Source organism: Symphalangus syndactylus, chromosome 20 (assembly GCF_028878055.3).
Source record: "Symphalangus syndactylus isolate Jambi chromosome 20, NHGRI_mSymSyn1-v2.1_pri, whole genome shotgun sequence".
Lineage (NCBI taxonomy): Eukaryota > Metazoa > Chordata > Mammalia > Primates > Hylobatidae > Symphalangus > Symphalangus syndactylus.
In genome coordinates this window covers 63,240,022-63,260,230 of record NC_072442.2, presented here as the reverse complement: position 1 = coordinate 63,260,230, position 20,209 = coordinate 63,240,022, and the positions used below count along the sequence as shown (strand labels likewise).

General features: G+C 46.3%; 1 protein-coding gene across 1 annotated transcript; it reads left to right on the top strand.

Annotated features, from left to right (window-relative positions):
• The first annotated feature begins 278 nt into the window (after window positions 1-278).
• ZFP3 (ZFP3 zinc finger protein) lies at window positions 279-20,082 on the top strand. The gene is made up of 2 exons (XM_055255781.2): window positions 279-922; window positions 15,207-20,082. The coding sequence occupies exon 2, from the start codon at window positions 15,215-15,217 to the stop codon at window positions 16,721-16,723; it is 1,509 nt and encodes a 502-aa protein (XP_055111756.1). The 5' UTR covers window positions 279-922; window positions 15,207-15,214; the 3' UTR covers window positions 16,724-20,082.
• Window positions 20,083-20,209: the final 127 nt, after the last annotated feature.

Below are 20,209 nucleotides of genomic sequence, written 5' to 3'. Positions count from 1 at the left end.
GTTGCGGTGAGCGGAGATGGCACCATCGCACTCCAGCCTGGGCAACAAGAGCCAAACTCCATCTCAAAAAACAAACAAACAAAAAAACAAGCCGCTGTGCAAAATTACAGAGGAAGTAACAAGGAAAGGTTCTGAGGTGAGAATGGGCCAAGCTTGCTCAGGGAACGCAGGAAGGCTAGCTGCAGAATGCTGTTTCCGTGGCCTCAGCTGCTTAACCTAGGCCTTTACTCTTAACCTTGGTAATTCCCACTCAATCTTGAGATTTCAACTCAAACGTCACTCCTGCAAGCCCTCCCGGAACTCAAAGCATGTCTCCCTTCGTTCCCGCCGAGGAGCGACCTGTTCCCAGGATCTGCAGCCCTGTGTTTATCAGACCCACGGGTCTGTGGAAAGGAAGGATGGGATAAGAACGATGCGGGTTGGGAGAGTTAAAAGGGTCGCGCAAAGTCCCCGCGGGAATGCGAAGCGGATTCCCGAGTTCTTCAGCCTAGAGCAATGCCTGGGGAGCGACACCAGGGCGCAGAGCGGCAGATCGCGGAGCGGAAGTTCATCCCCGGAGCCGTTCTAGGAAACCCGGAGGACTCAGCTCGTCAATGATTCCGGGGCTGAAGTGGGCATCGACGGGTGCACTTTGCTGTTCCAGGGAGCCGGCTCGGCAGGCGGCGGCGACGTGGAACTTGGGCTAGGGCGAGAACCGGCGAAAAGCAAAGCCGGAAAAGGCAAGGGGGCGTCGGTGCGCTGACCACCTGTTCCTCCAGCGGAGTGCGACGCGCGCCGATTGGCTGGAGTGCCGCCCGGGTACCGGAAGTGGCCGATGCCCGTCGCCAGTGACACCGGGACAACAGCCGCGGGCTCTGTGCGAGAGGCCCAGCAGCGCGGAGCGTGAGCGGAGTGAGCGAGCGCGGGGCGGTAGCGGCCTGCGGTGAGACCTCATTCCGTCGCGGCTGTGGGGGTAGGCGGGGGCTGGGCTCCCAGCTCCCTAGAGAGCCGAGCGGAAACCCTACGTTTAGGCCCGTTCTGACCGGGGTTCGCTGTGTGACCTTGAAGTTTATGCTTTCCTCCATTCCCCCCGCCCCCAGGCCTTCATTTCCACCTGCACACAGAGAGGGTGGGGCCTGGACACCGCCAGGGACCGTCCCAGCTCTGGTTTGGTGCCTGTCATCCGTGGGGGCGGGAGAAGCAGGGACACTCCCTTCTATCCTGAGGTGGGGACCCGTGGGAGCTGTGGTTTTCTCAGACATTCCACCCCCAAGTAAACCGCTAGGACGAAATGGCGGGCAGTGTCACAAACTTAAGGCCCTAGTGGCAGATTGTGCCCTGTGCTGCTAGACAAGATACTGACTTATGAGGGGTGGTTGTGAAAAGGAGACAGGTTTGAGCTGCAAAGATAGAGCCCTATTATGGGTACCAGAGGGAGAAGAGAGGAAAGGAGGATAACAGTGCCATAAATTAAATATCACCCAGCTTGAGAGAAGGAACTTATTTTTACAGTTATCGACACCAGCTATGTGTCAGACACTATCCTAGGCACTTTAGATATAATGATGAATGAAATATCCAGTTAGCCATCAAGAGTATTACAGGGGCTGGGTGCAGTGGCTCATGCCTGTAATCCCAGCATTTTGGGAGGCCTAGGCGGGAGGATCACTTGAGCACAGGAGTTCAAGACCAGCCTGGGCAACATAGTGAGACACCATCTGTACAAAGAAATTAGTTGGGTAGTTGGGTGTGGTGGCGCACGCTTGTAGTCCCAGCTACTTGGGAGGCTGAGGTGGGAGGATTTTCTTGAGCCTGGGAAGTTGAAGCTGCAGTGAGTCTGGGCAATAGAGCCAAGACCCTGTCTCAGAAAAAAGGGAGGTATTGCAGATTCATTATATATATAAGACAGTTACACAAATTCACTTAACATTTACCAGGTATCTGAAATATGCTAGGTACTCAGAATACCAGGATGAATGGAAAAGCATCCTTGCTTATGGTCTAGAGAAGAAAATAGATATGAAAAATTAATAATGCAGTGGGGTAGCTGCTACGAGGTGAAGGAGTAGCTGTCTGCCTTAGAGTCTGGGGGTCAGGGAAGAAAATGGAGGGGGTCGGCCGGGCGTGATGGCTCATGCCTGTAATCCCAGCACTTTGGGAGGCGAAGGTGGGCGGATCACCTGAGGTCAGGAGTTTGAGACCAGCCTGACCAACATGGTGAAACCCTGTCTCTACTAAAAATATAAAAAGCAGCCGAGCGTGGTGGTACACACCTGTAATCCCAGCTACGCAGGAGGCTGAGGCAGGAGAATCGCTTGAACCTGGGAGGCGGAGGTTGCAGTGAGCCGAGATGGCATCACTGCACTCCAGCACTCCAGCCTAGGTGACACAGTGAGACTCTGTCTCAAAAAAAAAAAAAAATTGGAGGGGGTCTGTCCATGCCTGAGCTGAGGCTTGGAGATGCTTGTGAAGTGCACAAAGTAGGCAGTAGATTTCCAGGACGTGGGAATAACTTATTCTCAAAGGCAAAGAAGCTTTAAAGAATAGAAAATGTGGCCGGGCGCGGTGGCTCACGCTTGTAATCCCAGCACTTTGGGAGGCCGAGGCGGGCGGATCACGAGGTCAGGAGATCGAGACCATGGTGAAACCCCATCTCTACTAAAAATACAAAAAATTAGCCGGGCGTGGTGGCGGGCGCCTGTAGTCCCAGCTACTCGGAGAGGCTGAGGCAGGAGAATGGCGTGAACCCGGGAGGCGGAGCTTGCAGTGAGCCGAGATCGCGCCACTGCACTCCAGCCTGGGCGACAGAGCGAGACTCCGTCTCAAAAAAAAAAAAAAAGAATAGAAAATGTTTGAACTGCAGGACACTGAGCATGACTGCACCTTCCAACAGTTAATGGAGGGTGTGGGACAGGAGATGAGAAAGGGAAATGGGCTTCCTCAGGGGGACATTATGAGCCATGGGAAGAAATTTTTATTCTGTAGGCTTTGGGGGTGCAATAAACAGGAAGTAACATGATAACTATAGTAGAATGAAAGAGAAAAGGGCCAATGAACTCAGAGGACCAAGAGAGAACCTCTTTCCTGCAGATGTTAGTGAAGACTTTGAGAAGGAGGTGCTCTTTGTACTAAATATGGAATATTTGGTAGGATCTGGCCTTTCAGAGGTTAAGGAAAATCATCTGCATTAGCTAAGATGCTTTTGTCTGTAAGTAACAGAATCCAACTCAAGCTGGCTTTAAAATATGCAAGTATATAGGCTCTCATAATTGGAAGTCAAGAGGTATAGGCCGGGTGTGGTGACTCACGCCTGTAATCCCAGCACTTTGGGAGGCCGAGGCGGGTGGATCACCTGAGGTCAGGAGCTCAAGACCAGCCTGGCCAACATGGTGAAACTCCGTCTCTACTAAAAATACAAAATTAGCCAGGCATGGTGGCGGATGCCTGTAATACCAGCTACTTGGGAGGCTGAGGTGGGAGAATTGCCTGAGCCGAGGAGGCGGAGGTTGCAGTGAGCCAAGATTGCGCCATTGCACTCCAGCCTGGGAGACAGAGCGAGGCTCCCTCTCAAAAGAAAAAAAAAAAAAAAAAGAGGTTTAGTTGTTTCAGGACTGATTTAATCCAATGGCCCTGGTGGCATCTCCCTTGTTTTTCTTAGGTTTAGCTGCCCTCATTCACAGGCTGGTAGTGAGATGGCAGCAGCAGGTACAGGCAATAATATATGGAAGTATTTTCCTATGGTTCTCTCAGGATGGCAGGAAACTATTCCCAGCAGCTCCCAGCAAACTTCCTCAAAATATTGACCCAGATGAAGGTGGATGTCCATTTCCAAACCAGGAATTCCCGAATCCTTGCTGTTTCTGAACCAGTGCCTTGCAAGAATTAGGGCATTTATTTGACTGGGTTAACCCAGTTGGAGTGTACTGCTGGAGCTCTTGGATGAGGTTAGATCTCTGGCAAGGAAAGCAAAGCCGCTGCAAATATTTTTGCTCACATACCCCGTAAAATAATTTTGGAAGGTTTGTATCTCTTTATACATTTGCAAGTTGACATCCAAAACATTTCCATTTCTCATCATAAATTTTAATGAGTTTCAAAGGATATTATTTTTGAGATATTAAAATTTCAACATTTAAAAATAAAACCTCATCCCAGTTTCCCAGATACCTTCCCTTGGTTACCTTCCCTTGGAGCACAAAGAAGGTGCTCATCACATCCTTCACCCTCTCTGTAACCTCCATCTGTTAGCACCCCACTCCTCCCAGCCCCCCTTCATTTCCATCCGTATCTCACTCAGTCATCTCAGCTCTGTCCTGACTAACCTCCCTAGGCCTCACCTCCTCAGTCTTCCACCACACATCTCCCTGGATTCTCAGGCTGCCAAAACTGCCACTGAAAGAAGTCAGGAGAGCATGGTGATTGGCCCCTCTTCGCTCTGATGCTCTCCAGCGTGCTTGTTTCATGAGGTGGTGGTAAGGGTTAATGTCTGTAAATTGCTTAGCACATAGTGAGAGCTTATCATTACCCTCCACATCAAAATGTCAGTGCTGCCGTGCTCATCTTCTCCCCTTCCATATTTATCCCACCCTTGTGCATGCTACATTGTTTTTTTCTGTTTCTGTTCTTTTTTCTTTTTCTTTTTTTTTTTTTTTTTTTGAGACAGAGTCTCGCTGTCGCCCAGGCTGGAGTGCAGTGGCGCGATCTCGGCTCACTGCAGGCTCCGCCCCCCGGGGTTCACGCCATTCTCCTGCCTCAGCCTCCCGAGTAGCTGGGACTACAGGCGCCCGCCACCTCGCCCGGCTAATTTTTTGTATTTTTAGTAGAGACAGGGTTTCACTGTGTTAGCCAGGATGGTCTTGATCTCCTGACCTCGTGATCCGCCCACCTCAGCCTCCCAAAGTGCGGGGATTACAGGCGTGAGCCACCGGGCCCGGCCTTCTTTTTTCTTTTTTGAGACGCAGTCTTGCTCTGCACTGGAGTGCAGTGGTGCAATTTTGGCTCACTGTAAGCTCCGCCTGCCCCGGGGTTCATGCTATTCTCCTGCCTCAGCCTCCCGAGTAGCTGGGACTATAGGCACCTTCCACCACACCTGGCTAAGTTTTTGTATTTTTAATAGAGGTGGGGTTTCACCGTGTTAGCCGGGATGTCTGTTTCTTTTCGTACTCTTCCTGTACTTCCTGGCCTCTTGCTTGCCCACTTTCTGTCCAGAATGCTATAGTGCAGTGGTCTGCAGATGGAAATATGTGGAGGAGGTACACAGACACTTTCTGTAACATATTTGGGCACATAGATTGTTGTATGGAAATCAACTTCTAGATCTTGACTTTATTTTGTATCCTTGCCTATGACTGATCTGCTTAAGAATGGACCTGTTCTTTTCTTCATTTTATTTTATTTTGTTATTATTTTTTTTGAGACGGAGTCTCAGTCTGTCGCCCAGGCTGGAGTGCAGTGGCGCGATCTTGGCTCACTGCAAGTTCTGCCTCCCAGATTCACGCCATTCTCCTGCCTCAGCCTCCTGAATAGGTGGGACTACAGGCGCCTGCCACCATGCCCGGCTAATTTTTTGTGTTTTTAGTAGAGGTAGGGTTTCACCATGTTAGCTAGGATGGTCTCGATCTCCTGACCTCATGATCCACCTGCTTCAGCCTCTCAAAGTGTTGGCATTACAGGCATGAGCCACCGCGCCTGGCCCTTTTCTTCTTTTATAAAAGAAAGACGCCAGCCAGGCACAGTGGCTCATGCCTGTAATCCTAGCACTTTGGGAGGCCGAGGTGGGTGGATCATTTGAGGTCAAGAGTTTGAGACCAGCCTGGCCAACATGGTGAAACCGCACCTCTACTAAAAATACAAAAAACAAGCTGGGCGCGGTGGCTCACGCCTGTAATCCCAGCACTTTGGGAGGCCAAGGCGGGTGGATCACGAGGTCAGGAGATCGAGACCATCCTGGCTAACATGGTGGAACCCTGTCTCTACTAAAAATGTAAAAAATTAGCCGGGCCTGGTGGTGGGCGCGTGTAATCCCAGCTACTAGGGAGGCTGAGGCAGGAGAATCGCTTGAAACCAGGAGGCAGAGGTTGCAGTGAGCCAAGATCACGCCACTGCACTCCAGCCTGGGCGACAGAGTGAGACTCTGTCTCAAAAAAACAATAAGTAAAATAAAATAAATAAAGACACCACTCACGCAACTCCTTAAGGTTACCATGGTGCATCACTCTGCAGTGGGAAATCCTCTAGCGTGCCATACAGAGACAATTTGTTGAAAAAGTGAGTTTCTTGGACCTTTTGTAATACAAGTCCCAATCTTTGCTCCCAACAAAATTTTACTTCATTTTTTGAGACAGAGTCTCTTGTTCTGTCACCCAGGCTGGAGTGCAGTGGTGTGATCACAGCTCACTGCAGCCTTCACCTCCTAGCCTCAGGTGATCCTCCCACCTCAGCTGCCCAGGTAGCTTGGGACTATAGGCATTCACCACCATGCTTGGCTAATTTTTTTGTAATTTTTCTAGAGACAGGTTTCGCCCTGTTGGCCAGGCTGGTCTCAAACTCCTGGCTTAAGTGATGTGCCCACCTTAGCCTCTCAAAGTGCCGGGATTATAGGCGTGCCCAGTCCCGACAAAATTTTTAAAAGATGTAATCAGATTGTCAGTCAGCTGACAGATTATGCCGTAATGTTTTACTACAAATCACTGTGTGGCTTTTTGGCAGATAAGTTCAAAAAGTTGTGATATTGCTATCACAAGAGATTGCTGTAAATGTAGATTTATGCACTTTGGGCAAAATCAGGTCCAGTTACAGTAACTAGAGTCAGTTTGTTAAACATAACAGAAAGGTGGTTTTTAACTCAGAAAAGGTATGCAGTCACTTGTATTATATCTGTCTGCTCTCAGGTTTAGGGGAGGGGAGGGGCAATCTAGATTGAGAAGAGGAAAAAAGTCAGAACAGGAACTGGCAATGTACCCATATTCTGCTGCTTGACACCTGTGTTGATCTGCCTGTAGGCCAGATTTTGGGTAGAGATGGATACACCACATTAAGAGTAGGATAACTCCAGTCATTAAGACTTTGTAGGCCGGGCACAGTGGCTCATGCTTGTAATCCCAGCACTTTGGGAGGCTGAGGTGGGCGGATCACCTGAGGTCGGTAGTTCGAGACCAGCCTGACCAACATGGAGAAACCCCATCTCTACCAAAAATACAAAATTAGCTGGGCATGGTGGTGCATGCCTGTAATCCCAGCTACTCGGGAGGCTGAGGCAGGAGAATTGCTTGAACCCAGGAGGTAGAGGTTGCAGTGAGCCAGGATTGCACCACCACACTCCAGCTGGGGAACAAGAGCGAAACTCCATCTCAAAAAAAAAAAAGACTTTGTAACACTGGTCTTCAAACCTGGCTGTGCATCAGAATCACCTAGGGTACTTGTTTAAAATATAGATCTCTTGGCCCCACTAGAGATTCTGATTCTGAGAGATCTGAGATGGGATCTGGAAATTAGTATTTTTAACAGATTTCTCAGTGGATTCTTACGTAGCTAGCCTAGTTCCAGGCCAAGAACCATTGTTTAAGAGACATTCATCTAACAAGATCTTCCTGCCATGATTTCAGGGCTACTAAGCGATTTTCAGGGTTTTATGTGGCTTTCCATGTAGATTTTCTTTTCTTTTTCTTTTTTTTGAGATGGAGTCTGGTTCTGTCGCCCAGGCTGGAGTGCAATGGCGCGATCTAAGCTCACTGCAACCTCCATCTCCCAAGTTCAAGCGATTCTCCCGCCTCAGCCTCCTGAGTAGCTGGGATTATAGGCACCCACCATCATGCCCAGCCAATTTTTGTATTTTTGTAGAGATGAGGGTTCACCATGTTGGCCAGGCTGGTCTTGAACTCCTGACCTCAGGTGATCTGCCCGCCTCGGCCTCCCAAAGTGCTGGGATTACAGGCATGAGCTACCGTGCCTGGCTCATGTAGATTTTCATCTAGGTAACATGGTCTTTTATAAATTTTATTTCTTGTTGTTAATTAATAGATATCTGGTTTATACATCAGTACTTTGTGAATGAGGCTTTTTGAGCTTGCTTTCCTTGGGTGCGTTGAAAAGACAAATTTAGGTCTGCCAAGTTGAGGGTCCTGTTCTGAGCTGTGGAGACCCAATAGAGGTCTGCCTGTCATCCCCAAACTGAGGACCAGTGGCCAACCTCCACTCTTCTAGTAGCACCTCCATCTTATCTGTCTTCAGAAACATTTAATTTCAGATTTAGGAAAGTGAGGAAGTGAGAAACGGAAAGATAGAAAATTGTATTTGGGAATTTGAATTTAGGCTATGAGAAGTGGTGTTTCCATATGAGTCTGAGGCCTAATGTATGGCTGTGCCTCTGGAAAAATCAACCAAATGGAGATTGGCTTTGATTTGTATTTGATAAGATACCCATAGAGCAGTATTTAACAAATGACATACCGTGTTGCTGGCAGAATGCAAAGTGAAAGAATGATCAGAGTGGGTAAGATTTAGTTGGGGAAGGCTTTCTGTGTTTTTTTGAGATGGAGTCTTACTCTGTCGCACAGGCTGGAGTGCAGTGGAGCGATCTTGGTTCACTACAACCTGTGCCTCCTGGGCTCAAGCGATTCTCCTGCCTCGGCCTCCCCAGTAGCTGGGACTACAGTTGCACACCACCACGCCTGGCTAATTTTTTGTGTGTATTTTTAGTAGAGACAGGGTTTCACCATGTTGGCCAGGCTGGTCTCGAACTCCTGACATCAGGTGGTTCTGCTTGCCTCAGCCTCCCAAAGTGCTGGGATTACAGGCATGAGCCACTGCACCTGGCTAGGGGAGACTTTCTGAATTTGAGTTTTGTTTTTGTTTTTTTTTGAGACGGAGCCTTGCTCTGTCGCCCAGGCTGGAGTGCAGTGGCGCAATCTTGGTTCACTGCAAGCTCCGCCTCCTGGGTTCACGCCATTCGCCTGCCTCAGCCTCCTGAGTAGCTGGGACTACAAGTGCCCGCCACCACGCCCAGCTAATTTTTTGTATTTTTAGTGGAGATGGAGTTTCACCGTGTTAGCCAGGATGGTCTCGATCTCCTGACCTCATGATCCACCTGCCTCGGCCTCCCAAAGTGCTGGGATTATAGGCGTAAGCCACCATACCTGGCCCTGAATTTGAGTTTTAAACTAGGTCCTGGTTACTTGACTGGGGATAAATACATACTTAACTTCTGTTGTATCTTGTTTTGCTAAGAAAAAGTGATTTTCCATTTATTGTGGTACACATGTCAGCTCTATGAATGCTGATTTTGTGAAGAACTAGATGATGGAAAAGAAGCAACTATAGGAGTCATGAGGATGAAAAGGAAAGGCCAGAGAGGGGGTTGGAAGCAGATGGAGACTGAAATGGCAGCTTGTGGAACTTGCTCTTGGGTAGGGATGAGAGAGAAATGTATTTAAGACAGTACTTCCCAACTCAGATGGTACCATGGAGGAAGAAGACAGCTAAATTCTCGACAGTGGATTCTTACAATTGTATAGATACACATTACCTATAATTTTCAAAGATTTCAACAAAAAGGAGAAGTACAGTTTTTAGGTGCCCTCTCTTACTTCATGGGAAAATGAGAGAAGATGCTGAGATGGGGAAAGTCAAAGAAAGTTCCACCTCATTTTCAGGTGTAGCACAAAGAGCTTCTAAGACTTCAGGATTCCAGTAGGAGATCAGGTTCCTTCCAGGTGTCTGGGGAGGGGGGCATTACCAGGCTGCCCTGATGAGTGACGGGAGGTGCCCAAGCCAGATGGTGTTAGTAACCAAAATCCTGTGGATAACGGGAGGCTGGGCAGAGAGAAGGGGGGTCCAAAGTCGCCCCCAAATCTCCCCCTTTCCCCTTCCCTTACCACATGACTCCAGCCTCCTGTGCTGCTCAGGGTCTTTGTTTCTTCAGTAATCTCATCCTTTCTTCACTCAACCCCTATCTCTCTGCTGGACCTATTCCTTCTAATATAAACATGCGCCTGTCTCTTCCATCAGAGGAAAGCCTTGCTCTATAGCACTGTCCATCTTGGTCTTCTCCTTTCATCCACTTTTTTTTTTTTTTTTTTTTTTTGAGACGGAGTCTCGCTCTGCCGCCCAGGCTGGAGTGCAGTGGCGCGATCTTGGCTCACTGCAAGCTCCGCCTCCCGGGTTCACGCCATTCTCCTGCCTCAGCCTCTCCGAGTAGCTGGGACTACAGGCGCCCGCCACCACGCCCGGCTAATTTTTTGTATTTTTTTAGTAGAGACGGGGTTTCACCGTGGTCTCGATCTCCTGACCTCGTGATCCGCCCGCCTCGGCCTCCCAAAGTGCTGGGATTACAAGCGTGAGCCACCGCGCCCGGCCTTTTTTTTTTTTTTTTTGAAAGCAGCAGCAAATTCATTATTCAGTCCACTACCAGCTGGCTTTTGCTTCTGTCATTCCCCTGAATCTGTGCTCACAGTTCATATGTGACTATCTATTGTCTCAGTACACATTTTCTTTTTTTTTTTTTTTTGAGACGGAGTCTCGCTCTGTCACCCAGGCTGGAGTACAGAGGCGTGATCTCGGCTCACCGCAAGCTCTGCCTCCCGGGTTCGGGCCATTCTCCTGCCTCAGCCTCCTGCCACCACACCTGGCTCCTTTTTTTGTATTTTTAGTAGAGACGGAGTTTCACCGTGTTAGCCAAGATGGTCTTGATCTCCTGACCTCATGATCTGCCCGCCTTGGCCTCCCAAAGTGCTGGGATTACAGGCGTGAGCCATTGTGCCCAACCTCAGTAGACATTTTCTAATTCTTATCCTAGTGAATCTCAACTGCATTTGATTTTTTTTTTTTTTTTTTGAGACAGAGTCTCACTCTGTTGCCCAGGCTGGAGTACAGTGGCTCAGTCAGAGGTTACCGCAGCCTCTACCTCACAGGCTCAAGTGATCCTCCCACCTCAGCTTCCCGAGTAGCTGGGACACAGGCACATGCCACTGTGCTTGGCTAAATTTTTAATTTGTAGAGATGGGGTCTTGCTATGTTTCCCAGGCTGGTCTCAAACTCCTGGGCTCAAGTGATCCTCCCACCTACTCCTCCCAAAGTGCTGGCATTAAAGGCATGAGCCACCATGCCTAGCCTTCCCTTGATATTTTTAAATTCCCTCTGCCAATGCCTAAGTGACTTCTGTGACACAGTATTCTGGTTTTTCGGTTTCACTACCATTCTTTATCTTCTTGGCTCATTCTCTTCCTCTACTCACCCCTTTATGAACAGAGTCTGAACAGGAAACAGCTCACTCAAATTAGGATAATTTGAGGAGGGTTTTTTGCAGCGAGGTTAATTATAAATGATCTAGGTGTGGGCAGGTCATTGAAGAACCTGGGGCTGGTAATAATAGTCACTAGCCCTGGGCCTGAAGAGACAGGAGGGAGCAGAGGTTACTGGAACCCAGACAGTGAGACTACTGAGTAGGATAGACTTGAGAGGAGTAGGGACCTCAGTTGAGGGACAACCCCCAGCCCAAGACAACCTCACAGGAAGGAACCCTGACCCCTTTCTCCTGCCCTGCCCTTTCCTCCCTGCTTCCAGACCCCTGCTGGGGCTCCTCATTGGTGGAACACAGCTGGAAGCCAGAGGCTCTGTTGATGTGTTCCATACAGGTTAGGCTTCTGGGGCAAAGAGTGACAGGGAGAAAGGTGGAAAGAAGATCTAGAGGGAAAATGAAAGATAACTGGAGCACTCATGACTATTTCTTTGACTCTTAGGCTTCTGTTCGCAGCCTCTGATGGTTCTCATGCTACACTCAGGCTGAGTACTCTCAAGTCTGTATCTCTAGTCCTGACTACTTTAAGCTTTAGACCAATATATTTGGACTGATTCTTTGATACCTCTCTGTGGATATCTTGAAACTCATTTTGTCCAAAACAGAGCTCATTGATCCTCTTTTATTGCTATACTAGCTCCTCTCCCAGTATTCAGAATATTGTGGCACCACCGTCCATCTAATTACCATCCCTCAAATTGAGTGAGATCTGGGCACCATCTTTGAGTCCTCTCTCCTTGCACCTATCTCCAGTCACACACTAAGTCTTGCAGAATTTGACCTCTTCCATATTTCCCCAGCCTGTCTCTTCCTCCCCACTGCTACTAGTGCTCTAGTGAGATCACATCACCTTTTGCCTTGATGACTGCATCAGCCTCCCCGCTGATCTTCCTATGTGCAGACCTATTGCTTTCTACTTCAGCCACTAAACGACCACGAGTGTGCATCTGCGTGGAATACTAATCTGACCAGGGACCATGTCACTCCTTGGTTTAAAAAACCATCCCATAGTTCTGCATTGTCTAAAGGATGAAGTTCCACACATGCCCATCCCCCTTGAGAATCACCTTCCACAATGAACACTTTCACTGACGGGAGGATTGTATTCCTCAGATTTGCTGTAGTGCACAAATAGACTGCCCTAAGCAAAGGCCACTTTAATATTAGTTCCAGGCCGGGCGCGGTGGCTCACGCTTGTAATCCCAGCACTTTGGGAGGCCGAGGCGGGCGAATCACGAGGTCAGGAGATCGAGACCACGGTGAAACCCTGTCTCTACTAAAAATACAAAAAAATTAGCCGGGCATGGTGGCGGGCGCCTGTAGTCCCAGCTACTCGGAGAGGCTGAGGCAGGAGAATGGCGTGAACCCGGGAGGCGGAGCTTGCAGTGAGCTGAGATTGCGCCACTGCACTCCAGCCTGGGCGACAGAGCGAGACTCCGTCTCAAAAAAAAAAAATATTAGTTCCAGATTGCTTATCATCTGAACAAAGGTCAGGCTTATTCTCCTGGCATTTGGACCCTTGTCTGTGGTGGGGACAGCCAAATCCCCAGGACAGTTTTATTAGGAATAGGTTTGGCCTTGTATAATAACAGAAAAACCCCAATATCTTAAGGCAAAAGCTTATTTCTTTCTTAGATAAATGAAGTCCAGAGGCTGGCATTCCAGGAATGGTATGGCAGTGCCATGGAGTCATCAGGGTCCCAGGTTCCTTCCAGCTGTGATCCCCAGTCCTAGGCTATGCCAGTATACTCATGGTCCAGGATGGTGTCCAGCTATCACATCATGCTCTGGGAACAGCATGGAAGACAAGATGGAAGAAATGTATCCCCTCATCCTTTAGGAGATTTCCTAGTAGTCTCATGTGGTTTTATTTGCATCTCACTGTCTCATTGGCTAGAATATGATCATGTGGCCAATCCCAACTGCAAAAATTAAAAAGCTGGGGAATGTATTTTTTTAGCTAGGCTAATTGCCACACTACATAAATTTATTATTCTGTTATAAGGCAATGAGGAATAACAGATATTGGGGTAGGCAACTAAACATTTTTGCCACAACTAAAAATCTTTGTAAAAGTTTTAAAAAGGTACTCTTCCCCCCACCCACCCCTGCCCAAGAAACAAGGTGTCTTGTTCTACTGCCCAGGCTGGAGTACAGTGGCATAATCACTGCTCATTGCAGCCTTGACCCCCTGGGCTCAAGTGACCCTCCTACCTCAGCCTCCCCAGTAGCTGAGACTACAGACATGCCACTGTCCCTGGCCAATTTTTAAAAAATTTTAGTTGAGACAAGATCTCCCTATGTTACCCAGGCTGGTCTTGAACTCCTGAGCTCAAGCAATCTTCCCACCTCTGCCTCCCAAAGTACTGGAATTACAGGTGTGAGCCACCACACCCTGCCAAAAATGTACTCTTTAAGTAATCTATGAAGGTATTAAGAAAATACTATGAGAGCTGATTATAAAATTAATATGTAATGATCAACAGCATTGCTATATATAAAAGTAATAGCCAGTTACAAAATGTAAGAAAATCTCACTAAATGAAAAGAGGTACAGAGACATGATGAACATAAAAACAACATCAGCATAAGTTTGGACTACAAATTTATACTAACGTTTACTTGGGAAGATATGAGAATAGACAGGAAAGGTCTGAAAAAGAAAACTCAGATAACTTTCTCTAGCATATGTTAAAAATGTTAATAAAGCTAACAGGTTGAACTGTTTGATATTAGAGAAGACACAGATCAGTGGAACTGAATAGAATCCAGAAGTTGGCCCAAATATAGATGGATATTTAGACTATGGCATAGGTGGCATTTTAAATCAGTAGGGGAAAGAATTATTCAGTAAATGGTATTGGCACAATTCACTAGCCATTTGGAGAAGTTTAAAGCCAGTGGCTCCAAATGTCAGGGAGCCAAAGGCGGCACTTCTGTGCTAGTTACAGCTAAGACACGGTAATCTTTTGAAGAGGTAAGCCCTCTATGTGCCCTCTCCTCTCCTGCTCTACAGAGCTGATGAGTACCAGAGAACAGGACTAAGAATAGTCCTCTTGTTACTCATTTTGCAGTTACTTCTCCATACACCCAAAAGTTATTTCTATTAACTTGTCCTTTTTTTTTCTTTTTTGAGACAGGGTCTCACTCTGTCACCCAGCCTGGAGTGCAGTGGTGCAGTCTCAACTTACTGCAACCTCCACCTCCCTGGTTCAAGCAATTGTCCTGCCTCAGCCCCCCAAGAAGCTGGGACTACAGGTGTACGCCACCATGCCCAGCTAATTTTTGTATTTTTAGTAGACAGGGTTTCGCCATGTTGCCCAGGTTGGTCTTGAACTCCTGAGCTCAAGTGATCTGCCCGCCTCGGCCTCCCAAAGTGCTGGGATTACAGGTGTGAACCACCATGTCATTTCTGTCCCTTCTTTGAATATTTATCATATACCTATCTATTAATATGGCCACCATTTTCCCTAGATGTTTTCTTTAATCACCTTCAGGTTCTAACCCAACTCACCGTTAGTATTATGGAATTTTTTTTATCAGCATCTCTTTACCATCCATTTCCTACTTCTCTCTCGAAATCTTTTCTCACTCCTGTCAGCATCCACTGTTTAGCATGTCCACCATAATCCTAAATCTCTGTCTTTGGCAGCATCCTGTCATTTCGCCAGATACCAAGACTGTTTCTGTTTTGTTTTTTGTTTTGAGAGGGTCTCGCCCTGTCACCCAGGCTGAAGTGCAGTGGCGCATTTCAGCTCACTGCAGCCTTGACCTCCCCAGGCTCAAGCAATCCTCCTGCCTCAGCTGCCCTCCTTCCCTGACCAAGACTGTTTTTGAGTGCTATGAGAACTACATCAAAGCTCTGTTCTCCTCTGGTGTTAGCTTCATTTAAATATGATACGGTCCCTTCACATACTTACCTCTCTCATTTCAGATTGCGAGATGGGGACTGAGAACAAGGAGGTGATTCCCAAGGAAGAAATTTCTGAAGAATCTGAGCCACATGGGTCATTATTAGAAAAATTTCCAAAAGTGGTTTACCAAGGTCATGAGTTTGGAGCAGCATGTGAAGAAGACATGTTGGAGGGACATTCGAGAGAGTCCATGGAAGAGGTTATAGAGCAGATGTCTCCTCAGGAGAGAGACTTTCCATCAGGGTTGATGATCTGTAAGAAATCACCCTCAAGTGAGAAGGACCGGGAGAATAATGAGAGTGAGAGAGGCTGCAGTCCCAGCCCAAATCTGGTTACACATCAGGGAGATACAACAGAGGGAGTTAGTGCATTTGCTACCTCTGGCCAAAACTTCATAGAGATTTTAGAATCTAACAAAATACAGAGAAGTTCTGTGGGAGAAAAGCCTCATACATGTAAAGAATGTGGGAAAGCCTTTAATCAGAACTCACATCTCATCCAGCACATGAGAGTTCATAGTGGAGAAAAACCCTTTGAATGTAAAGAATGTGGAAAGACATTTGGAACTAATTCAAGCCTTCGACGGCACCTGAGAATTCATGCTGGAGAAAAACCCTTTGCTTGTAATGAATGTGGAAAGGCCTTCATTCAGAGTTCACATCTTATTCACCATCATAGAATTCATACTGGAGAGAGACCCTATAAATGTGAAGAATGCGGTAAAGCCTTCAGTCAAAATTCAGCCCTTATTCTACACCAGAGAATCCATACTGGAGAGAAACCGTATGAATGTAATGAATGTGGGAAGACCTTTAGGGTTAGTTCACAGCTTATTCAGCATCAGAGAATTCATACTGAAGAAAGATACCATGAATGCAATGAGTGTGGCAAAGCCTTCAAGCATAGCTCAGGCCTTATTAGACACCAGAAAATTCATACTGGAGAAAAACCATATCTGTGTAATGAATGTGGGAAGGGCTTTGGTCAGAGTTCTGAGCTTATCCGGCATCAGAGAATTCATACAGGGGACAAACCCTATGAATGTAATGAATGTGGGAAAACTTTTGGCCAGAACTCAGAGATTATTAGACATATTAGAATTCATACTGGTGAGAAGCCCTATGTATGTAAGGAATGTGGGAAAGCCTTCAGGGGGAACTCAGAACTTCTTAGACACGAGAGAATTCACACTGGAGAGAAACCCTATGAATGCTTTGAGTGTGGAAAGGCTTTCAGGCGGACCTCTCACCTTATTGTCCACCAGAGAATTCATACTGGAGAGAAACCCCATCAATGTAATGAGTGTGCAAGAACCTTTTGGGATAATGCTGAGCTGCTTCTCCACCAGAAAATTCATATTGGAGAGAAACCTTATGAATGTAGTGAGTGTGAGAAAACATTTAGCCAGCATTCCCAACTTATCATACATCAGAGAATTCACACTGGAGAGAAGCCTTATGAGTGCCAAGAATGTCAGAAGACTTTTAGTCGGAGCTCTCACCTCCTCCGACATCAAAGTGTTCACTGTATGGAGTAATCTGCAAAATAGGAAAGCCTTTAGTGGAAAAGCTAAAGTCCAACTTATTCATTTGTTCATAATATGGGCCCCAAGTATTCAAATCAAATGAATGGACAGAACCTCCTCTGTCTTCCCACTGATTTTAAACAGTTGGTTGAAGAAGATGAGGCCCTTTTTTTTTTTTTAAAGCGTTGGGGTCTTGCTCTGTTGCCCAGGATGGGATGCAGTGACACAGTCGTAACTCACTGCTTCCTTGAACTCCTGGGCTCAAACAGTCCTCCTGCCTCAGCCTTCCAAGTAGCTAGGACTGCAGGCACTAATGAGGCACTTTTATGAATTATTCATTGAGAGGTTTCAGTGTACTAAGTTAAATCATAAAAGCTATTTCAGGCCTTAATTTCCCCTCTGTCCTTCTTCCTTCCTCTTCTCCTCCCCCAGTGGATCACATAACAAACATTAAGGGTCTGTACCAGCCATCTTTCCTAAATTACTCTTCAGCAAAATTGTGGGAACAGGATTCCACCACCTCCTAAGAATGACAGAGTTGACTCATTGAATGTTACCCCCTGAAATATTAGAAAGTCATAACTTAGAAGATACACCTCATTCTCCTGTCCACTGTTTAGCATTGGAATAATTTAGTAAGCTTTTATTAGCTTCAAAGTTGTCCAGCCCTGCTATCAAGTTACTTTAGAAGATGGCAGCATTAATGAAGAAGCAGGGTCATTTCACATCTGTTAAGCTTCCTTATTCATCTGAAGAGGCTGCCATGATGGAGGAACTGACAGGCAATTTATAACAGGATTATAAGTGAAGGCCTTAGAATCCAGAGGGGCCGATTAGGCAACACCAGGGGATAAACAATTGAGGTCACACTGCTCGGCATGGGCAGAAGCAGCTCTTCAGGAGCTGTCCACACTTCAGGGGTGCTCAGACTGACCAGACTGACTGCTCCTAAGAATTCTGCTGCATACATTTTTAGCCCCATCTCCTGCCACTGCTGACAGATGTCGTGACAGGAAGTAGCAGAGAGGACTGTGGCTTCACCTGCTCCAGGCACCTGGCTACAGTGATGAGCCAGTTCACCTGATGACAAACCAGGGTCTGGCCTTGCCAAAGCACTTAAGTTCTCATGACCTAGACCCCACTGGAGGCCCTGGCTAAGTCAGGATGTCATAGCCTCTTCTTGGTTTTACCCCTTGGCCTTGAAATTCTTTTTTCTTAAATGACTTTAAAAGAATAGAGATAAGGTCTTGTTAGGTTGCCCAGGCTGGTCTTGAACGCCTGGGTTCCAGCGATCTTTTTGCCTCAGCTTCCCAAAGTATTGAGATTACAGGTGTGAGCTACCATGCTCAGCCTTTCTTCACAGTCTCTGCATGTTTTTTGTGTTCTATATTTATTTCTTCTTTAAGGAAACACAGCCTACATTTTTCATGTGTCCATGTCTCTGAGGCAGTGGGTGTTAGTGGGAATTGCACTAATGGGGGTCCAGCAGGCCTGGGGTCTGGTCTTAGTGCTAGACCTTGAATAAGGCACTTCACCTGCTGGTCTCCAATTTTCTCATCTGTAAAATGAAAGAGTTGAACTAAATGATCTCAAAAGTTTCAACCAGCCCAGTAATTCCTTAATTCTTAAAAAATTTAACTTTATATATCTTTCTTGTTCTTTAACCTCGTCTTTGTTACACTAATATTAGTCACTAATATTTATTGAGTGTTTACTACCTGACAGGCACAGTGCCAGTTTACATTTTAATTTTCACATCATTTCTATGATGTGGGTACTCATTTTTTTAAAGCTTTATGAAGGCATAATTTACATACTATAAAATTCACCTGTTTTAAGTGTTCAGTTGAATGATTTTTAATTTGCATAGTGGTGCAACCATCAGTGAGGTGGGTATTCTTACCCCAATTTAAAAGATAAGAAGGGGCAGTGTTAAGTAATTGACCCATGATTACACAGCTAGTAAGAGCGAGAGCCAAGACTCCAAACCTGGTTGATGCTCTTAACCACTGCTGTGCTGCAGGTAGGCAGATTCATTACTGCCTTATCTGAAATCCTTTGCACATTTTCTATTACTAATTTCTATGTAGATTTGAATATAATGAATTTAAATCATGTCCTTGGTAACAGAACTGATCACAGCCAAAAAAAATTCACCAAATGGGTTTATTCTGTACTCCAATATAGGTGTCTTCCCAGGTTTATATCCTTGACTTGAGAAAAGGATTGTACAAATAGATGATTGCAGAGTTTCCACATCCTTCCAGATACCTCTGCCTCTAACAGTCACACTCTTAATAAGGGAAGTTGTTTGATTTACTTCTTCCCTTAGGTTGATTACAAGTGAAGTGTGCCGTCTTACTCCTTTTTTCATTGCTGGAGCACAAATTGAATTGTGCCCAGACCATATCTTTCTCACATGAAACCTGGATCTCACCTATCCGTTCCATGCCTGATTCCCGTGTTTGCATATTTTATTTCCACATTTACCTCTTGTCAGCCCTGATAGAGAATTTGGCACCCCTTCAAGCTTCTCCTAAACGATCTATTCACACAAACACCCCTGAGCAATATGGACTTCACTGAAGATAGTGTGTAAGCAAAGGAGAAGAGTTCACATTGTGCATCCTATTAGACATTTTGTTCTCAGAAGTACCTTACTGGCCAAACCAATGAAGGTTTTTCTCTTGTCCTCCCCTCTCAAGGCTCAGTCACCTCAACTTCTTTTTGCCTACTAGATATCCAATCCATCACCTCACCTCCCCTGGCCCTAGCTCAATTACCCTCTTAAACCCATCCCTGCTCAGCAAAACGTCCTCTAGTTCACCATTCATTCATTTGAACATCAGGAGGCAATTTAGTGACCTGTTGTACCTGACCATGTTCTTAGGGGGGAGGTCTCACGTCTCATTCCCAGAAAAATCTACCATATATAGATACATATTCCCCGCCCTGCCCCAGAAGATTTCTGGTGAATGAAATCACCTGTATCTTGTTAGGTACATACACGCAAATCCTTAACCTCAATTCCCTGTCCTCTTCCACGTCTTACCCAGATATCTCAGGAAGATTTCTCTTTTCCTTCTGTTTGCCTCCCTCTTCGACTTAATTGGGAGTCAGCATCTGACCACAGTCGTGACTGGTAGTGATGATTTGTGCAAATACTATCAAGGAAAGGACATGAATTGTCTTAATTTTAGACCCAATAAAAAAACCACACAGGCCTCCATCTTAAAGTCCTACCTAAATACCCAGAAATACCCTTCAGAATTTTTGAAGCTATGCCCATGTACACAATTTTCTTCCTTCCCTAATTTTAATGGTATACTAACACCTTAGGTAAATAAAATATTTCTTTACTATTTTATTGATATAATGCCTTTGTCATGTTTATTCCAAATTGCATTACGTTTCACTATGGTTTTTAATAAGGGCTTTGTTTACCAGTTTCATCCCCACCTTGTAAGTTTCACCTTACCTAAGTACCCCAACATGCTT